The sequence below is a fragment of the Palaemon carinicauda genome, chromosome 29 (assembly GCF_036898095.1).
Source record: "Palaemon carinicauda isolate YSFRI2023 chromosome 29, ASM3689809v2, whole genome shotgun sequence".
NCBI lineage: Eukaryota > Metazoa > Arthropoda > Malacostraca > Decapoda > Palaemonidae > Palaemon > Palaemon carinicauda.
The window spans coordinates 20,699,114-20,706,613 of NC_090753.1; the positions used below are offsets into that span (position 1 = coordinate 20,699,114).

General features: G+C 43.7%; 2 protein-coding genes across 2 annotated transcripts in view; both read left to right on the forward strand.

Moving 5' to 3' along the window:
• The first annotated feature begins 3,493 nt into the window (after positions 1–3,493).
• On the forward strand, positions 3,494–5,401 carry LOC137622432 (uncharacterized). Its single transcript, XM_068353042.1, has one exon. The coding sequence runs from the start codon at positions 3,494–3,496 to the stop codon at positions 5,399–5,401; it is 1,908 nt and encodes a 635-aa protein (XP_068209143.1).
• Positions 5,402–7,138: 1,737 nt separating this feature from the next.
• LOC137622433 (uncharacterized) overlaps positions 7,139–7,500 on the forward strand; it is a 669-nt gene continuing 307 nt past the window's right edge. The window contains exon 1 of the mRNA XM_068353043.1: positions 7,139–7,500. This exon is cut by the window's right edge and continues 307 nt beyond it. Within this exon, the coding sequence (XP_068209144.1) occupies positions 7,139–7,500 (362 nt within the window).

Below are 7,500 nucleotides of genomic sequence, written 5' to 3' on the forward strand. Positions count from 1 at the left end.
CAACTTTGGATGACTGTTCGTGGTAATTCCAAAATTTGTAATTAAATTTCGGTCACTAATAGAGGCGTACACGTTATCAAATAATAAGAAAATTAAAATGAGGAAGTTTCCGTCAGAAACAATAATTATGGGGGACACCTTTTATATGTTAATAACAACAGAAAACAAAAGGAACCATCGGTCCATCTCCCGCCGCCCCTCTGTCAAGCGCTTGGGAAAGCGGCAGGTGGGTCTTTCAAACAGTACCCGGCGTTGGGAGTGGATGTGTTCGAGAGAGTCCACACTGACGACTTTAAGATATAATTATATAAGGTAAGCATCACAGTGTTCTGAGATTTATTGACGTAAGAGGATTGTCAGGGTTGCTGTTTAAATAACAATAGCTAATTAGGGCTGCTAATATGATGAAATATAGACACATGAATAAAGTGAGGGGTGTGCTTGTGTTAACGGTGACGTACCCTCGGTAGGGACTTGCTTGCAGCCCATGAGTGGACAGAGCTGGACGGTCTTTGCAGTGGGCATACAAAAATTTGGTAAGTAAAGGATGTTATCAAGAGGTCTTTACAATTTAATGAGGGAAAAAAGAGGTCGTAAGGGGTTAAGCTAGATAAAATATGCCACAGATCGAATAACTATTTAGTGGAATTCTCTCATGACTTAATGATGTCTATTAATGATTAGTGCATATTTCTTAAAGGTTCGATATATAGCAGAACCAAGGGATTCACCCACCTAGTATCACGAATTTTGAAACCAAGTTATTATACCAGAGGTCTTTATTGGAAATGTAAAGAAAAAAATGTGTAATAAGCAAGAAATAGAATACAAAGGAATTACAATTACTGAAATTATAGCAATAGAGTTTTCCAATAAAACATTGTTGTTTTGAAATGTGTAGAGAACAAGGCTTTTCTTTAAATATGTTTTTTTTTTTTTTAGATTAACTAAGAATTATCACCATATGAATTTTTCATTGTATGTAATTTTTCAAGTGACCTTCGACTGCAAAGGTGTCGACGAGTACTTTCAATAACCCACAAAAAAATGCCGTCCAAGAGTCACAAATTTGTTTTATGGTACAGCATGGTTGGAAGTCTGAAGGAGCGCGTGGACTCACGCACCTGGTCCTCTGGAGAGCTGAGAAAAAGGACAAGAAGTCTGCTGACATCATGCGACTAAGAATCTAAGTTGAGAAAAAAAAATTTATATTATATAATAAGAGCAATTAGGTATTGTCTGCTCATGTTTAAGGTTTGTTGCTGTCAACAAGAGAGTGATAGATTTTCATTCACAGGACCCCCAGATTTATGAGGGTATTAAATGTTCGTAAGTTGCAATGCGTGATTATCTTATTAATATTTAAGATATTGACGATGTCCATCAGGAAATTGTCCTGTAGTGTAATATTTTTCGAAGTGACAATTATCTTGTTTTTTTTTATGACAGAGGAGTAGATATTTAACTAAAAGTAGCATGAAAATTTCTCATTTGAACTTGAGTACTTTATTTGTAAGGCCTTTTCAATTAAAAGGTGAGCAGGAATAGATGTGTGTAGTGCATTAAGACTTGGAGAAAGTCAGAATGATGGGTTCTCAGGTTATTATTCATGTATTTTGATTTTGATTTGGTAACCTCTGATCGTCGAGGGAAACCTTATGGGATATTTGTAATGTGGTCCCTTGGTTCTGTATTTGGTTTGGGTATAATCGTCTATAGGTCCTCATAACTGGTTTTATGATAATGGTATCACAGTTTTGCTTTAATACATGTTTCTTGGAATGTCCAATTTAGAACCCATTCAAATGAGAACTTAGCACGTAACGTTACGGTTACCCAATTTAACTTTACTAATTTGTGGATTATCCATATGAAGAAACCCTTTCCAACGTCGGTTACAGGCTATGTCATCCTAAGCCAATGGTCACTAAAGTTCTCAGTTTGACAGATGTTAGTTTGCCGCATGCTGCATGATATTAGAACTTAGGTATAACAAGGAGGGGCATAGCTATTTCAAGTAGGAGCTATATAGAAGTTATTTCAGGTAGGAGTTCTTTCAGGTAGAGGCTGGGATATGTCAAATAGAAGTTATTTCAGGTAGGAGTTCTTTCAGGTAGAGGCTGGGATATGTCAAATAGAAGTTATTTTAGGTAGGAGGCTTGGCTGTTTCTTTTAGGCGTAATTTCAGGTTGAGGACTGGGACATGAGACATTGATACATTTAGGTATTGCTCTCTAGGCTTAGAGGATCTATAGGAAGTCGCAACATAGGTACTGGTAGTGGTCTTCAATGGGCAGTGCAGGTTCTCGGCCACTCATTGGGTAGGTCACCTACGATTCAACTATGAAATTTTGTTAGCTCATAAGGAGGGCCGGAACAGAGCCTAGGAAAATGGAGACCCTAAAGGTTGCGCAATTGAGAGAGGAATTGGAAGTTACAGGCCTCCCAAAAGGAGGGAACAAGTCTGAATTGTGTCAGCGTCTAAGTGAAGCCCTAGAGAAGGATGGCGTAGAGGTACAGGAGTTTTTGCAGGGACTTGAGGTTAGGCAGGATAGTGGAGTTAATCAGGGCCACCAAGTAGGCGAGTGCACTGAAGAGCCCACGGAAGAAGAGGGACATTTAAATTGGGGGGATAGCGCATCAATCATTGGTATGCAATCTGTTGCTTTCCGGAGATCTAAGCGGTCGCGCGCGAGTTCTACTGGGAGCAGACGTGTATTATTAGCTGCTTCTAGAGCCAGGTTGGCAGCAAAATTACGGGTGATGAAGGAGATAAAGGCCATAGAGCGAGAGGAAACAGCGCTAAGGTCTAAGAGGGAGATGCTCGGTTTAGAGGCAGAGTTAGCTGGAATGGAGGCAGAGGAGAAGGTTTTACAAGATTTTGAGGAAAATAATAGAGAAATAAATCACATCCCTAGGATAAGGGAGCACACAAACCCTGATGTAAGTGGGAGTGAGAGACCCAGGCATTTGAATACAGAAGCGCCCGAGATTAGGTTAGGTGGATGCTGTAGTTCGGGCGGAAATGACCAAGGGGACTTGAGCAATAAGGAAGTCATGCAGGCGTTAATCTCTTGCAGCCTTAAAAGCTTAATGCCCAAGCAGGATATAGGTAAGTTTGATGGGGATCATACAAAGTATTTTAAGTTCATTCGCTCATTTGATGAAGTCTTTAGTAGCCAGTTGACGAATGATAAGGAAAGGCTGAGGTATCTGGATTTATACACGACATGCATGCCAAATGGGATTGTGGCGGCTTGCGTCCACTTAAAAGCTTCAGAGGATTTATAAGCAGGCAAGGAAGTTGCTGGAGGAGCGATATGGTAACCTTGAACAAATAGCCACTGCGTTTGTGGATAAGATCATTAGATGGAAAGATATAAGGGAAAACAACGCGGAAGAGTATGACGAGTACTTGGTGGCACTCAAAACCTGCATAAATGCAATTTCGTGCGTCCCTTATGGTATCGCCGAATTACAAAATCCAAAAACAATGAGGTTGATCCTTAGCAAGTTCCCCTCTAGTGTGCGGACTCGATGGTGTAGAGTTGCTGATAACATTATTAGTAAGAAAAAGAGGACTGTGTCGTTTGATGATTTGAAACATCTTCTATTTGTGTGCCACCTATTTCAGAACGGCAGAGGGGAAGACACCCCTCGGATAGGAGAAGGAAATGCACCAAGCAAGGCTGAGTGTTTAACTAAGGCTAGGAAAGATTCATGTAACAAAACTGCCCCGCTTTCATGTTGGTATTGTACAGGACCCCATATAGTGGATGAATGCCACCAAATATCTCAAATGGGACCCGAGGAAAAACTGGGAGCCATAAGGGAGTTGGGGCTCTGTTTTGGCTGTCTGAGATGTGGTCCTAGGTCTCAGTATTGCAGAAACAGGAAAAGTTGTAACATACGTAATGGAAATCACCGAACTCTGTTGCATCGACACCAGGAAGTAGAAGTGGTCCAAGGAGTAGAAGTGGTCCAAGAAGTAGAAGTGGTAGGAACTGAGCGCTCGAATAGAGCCTTAGTGGCTCAGGAGGAAGGTACACATGACAAAATTGCTATGTTCAGGGCAGTTAGAGGAGGTAGCATTGGTACAGGGATGTCAGTTGTGCCGATAAGGATTAGGTCAAGGGAAGAAAGGAAGTTTTTCATGAAGGCTTTCTTGGATAATGGGAGTTCCACATGCTTTGTGTCGGAAGCTTTAATGCAGACCCTAGGCAGCACTGAGAGGCAGGACGTTAAGGTGAAGGTTGAAACCATCAACAGAGTAGGGGAAGTTGCATGCAGCCTAGTCTCGGGATTGTTATTATTGGACTATGAGGGCAAGACTTGCATTACACTCCCCCCGGTGTTGAGTCCCCCTCGCATACCAATTGGTGAGTGTGATGTGGTCAGGTCCGAAGATCTGGAATGCTGGCCACACTTGCGAGAGATTTACATCCCAGATGTAGAAGCTGAGGTAAGTTTATTAATTGAGAACAATGTTCCCCACCTGCTCGAGCCAAGGGAAGTTATCAATTCAACACGCCTCCATGAACCACATGCCATACGAACATTATTTGGCTGGGTAGTATGTGGAGCAAAGGGCAAAGGGTGTCAAGAGCTTGTCAATAGGATCCAAGTGACAAGCAAGCACCTTAAGTTAGACCACATGCTGGTTGAGAGTTATAATCGCAAGTATGACGATGCTGCATCTAACAGAAGGGAAATGTCTGCAGAGGACAGGAAATGGATAGAGATAATAGAGAAGGGGGTTAGAACTGTAGGAAGAAGTTACGATGTGCTATTGCCTCTGCGTGGCAATCATGGACCCTTGCCAGAAACAAGGGACATTGCATTGCCCCGTATGCACAGCCTTCGTAAAAAGATAGTGAAGGATGGTAACTACGCTAAGCAGAATAGTGCCTTCATGACAGAGATGCAACAGAAAGGCTATGCTGAGCAAGTGACCACAGCCAGTCCGGGAAATGTGTGGTACATTCCTCATTTTGGTGTGCAACATCCAGACAAGCCAGACAAGGTCCGTGTTGTATTTGACAGTGCAAGCAAGGTGGAGGGTACATTATTGAATGACCTACTATTGCAGGGACCTGATATGATGAACTCTTTGCTGGGTGTGTTGGTAAAGTTTGTGGGAGGTTTATTTGCCTATATAGGAGATATAAATACTATTTTCTATCAGGTACGTGTACCAGAGCATCAGTGGGATTACCTCATGTTCTTTTGGTGGGAAAATAGTCTTGACGAGGAGCCCAAAGAGTGGAGAATGGCAGTCCACCTCTTCAGGCCCTGCTCTTCTCCGAGCATTGCAAACTTTGTGCTGAAAAGACAGCAAGCGACTTTGGGAATGAATTTTCAGAGGAAGCACGGTTCACAGTTGCCAACAACTATTATGTAAATGACTGCTTGAGAGCCAAGGATCGCAAAGATGGACTGTTAGTCAATTTGTTAGAGGTTAAGGAGCTCTGCAAAAAGGGGGATTTACATTGACAAAGTTCAGTAGCCCTTGTGTGGAGGTTATGTCATCCATCCCGAGGGAGTGGTACAGTAGGAGCACCTCAGAGCTTATAGAGGGATCAGAGTCACATAAGACAAAGGCTTTGGGAGTACAGTGGGACTTGGCCACTGATGAATTGGGTGTCCGAGCAGAGCTAGTATCAGTTCCAAGGACTAAGCGGGACCTGTTGTCAGCCATAGCCTCGATTTACGATCCACTTGGTATATTGGCGCCAGTTTTAATCAAGGGTAGGGTCATCATGCAGGACCTCTGCCGATTAAAGATAGCTTGGGACATGGTATTGGACTCTGACACTACGGACCGCATCAAGGCGTGGGCAAAGAAGCTGAGCCAGACCAGCGGGACAAGTGTGCCCAGAAGCCTGAAGGTTATTCCCTGGGAATCAGCCACCCTAGTACTGTTGCATTTGTTCTCAGATGCAAGGGTCATGGCTTTGGGAGTAGTGGCATACTTGCGGGTCTCGGATCCGTGGAGATACGTATCTTGCAGATTCATCACGGGAAAGGCAAGGGTAGCACCATTGAAGCTGTTTCAGTGCCCCGCCTAGAACTCAGTGCAGTGGTACTGGCCGTAAGACTTGGAAGCACTGTTCTGACCATGATAGATTTCAGGGTAGATGGGGTCTATTATTGGACCGACTCAACAACCGTCTTGCGATATATTAGGAATGATGTGGCAAACCGTGTTTCTGTGATCAGAAAGAGTGGAGGTATGTTAACTCTGAGTGGAACCCAGCAGACGATGCAACACTGTCCAAGCAGTCCGAAAGGTGGAGAAAAGGGCCGGAGTTTCTGTTGAAGGAGGAGTGTTTTTGGCCAACTGAGCCAGCTCAATAGTCAGATGGTGTGGAAGGATTAGAAGTTAAGCGTGAGATAAGACCAACAGGAACTAGAGGCTACCAAATAATTAGTTTCAGGATTGGGATGGACATCAGGCAAACAGGTATGTATAAAATCATCCACCACTATTCCAGGTGGATCAAGCTCCTTAGAGCTGTGGGTTGGTTGTTTAGGTACATTATTTATAAACACAGGCAGCTGCTCAGCGAGCTAGATATGCATTTGTCCACCAAAATTATTAGCTTGGCAGAGACGGTGGTAATGCAGGTAACAGAGCGTGTTGATTACGAGATAGAGATAGAGAGCCTTGAGAAGGGAGGTACTATTAGGGCCTCTTGCTCCCTAAGAAGGTTGAAACCAATCCTGAGAAATGGGCTTCTGTGCATTGGAGGTAGGTTATCTTCGGCAAATATCTCTCCAAGCGAAAGGCATCCAATTATTTTGCCGTATAAGGGCAACTTGACAGACATGGTGATCCAGTATTATCATGAGCATTCTAACCATATGGGTTTAATGCATGTTCTGAGCCTGATGAGGGAAAAAGTTTGGGTGATTAAGGGCCATGCAGCAGTGCGGCGCGTGCTGAGTAGATGCGTCAGGTGTCGCAGGGCACATGGAAAGGTTATCGAGCAGCTAATGGCCGATCTACCACTTGATCGCGTGGAGTCGGGGGAAAACCCCATTTTATCGCACCGGGGTGGACCTTTTTGGGCCATTCTTCGTAAAACGAGGCAGAGCACAGATAAAGCATTGGGGAGTTATATTCACTTGCTTGAACATGAGGGCCATACACTTGGAGGTAGCCTCAAATCTCAGATCAGACAAGTTCCTTAGTGTCTTCAGGAGGTTTTTAGCTCGTTGTGGTCAAGTCAAGACGGTTAGATGCGACTGCGGCACTAATATTGTGGGATCGTGGAAATTTCTCGACTCCAGTTACGAGTTCTTGGCAGGAAACAAGGTGCGCAATGAGTTGCTCGGGTGTAGGGTGGAATTTATTTTCAATCCTCCCGGCGCCTCACATTTTAGAGGAGCATGGGAACGGTTGATAGGTACCGTGAGGAGGGTCTTAGATATAGTCTTGGGGACACAGCAATTGGATTATGAAGGGCTATGCACACTCTTTTGTGAAGTGGAGGCAAC

Coding starts and splice junctions, on each gene's coding strand:
- LOC137622432 (XM_068353042.1), top strand. CDS start 3,494: ATGAGGTTGATCCTTAGCAAGTTCCCCTCTAGTGTGCGGACTCGATGG.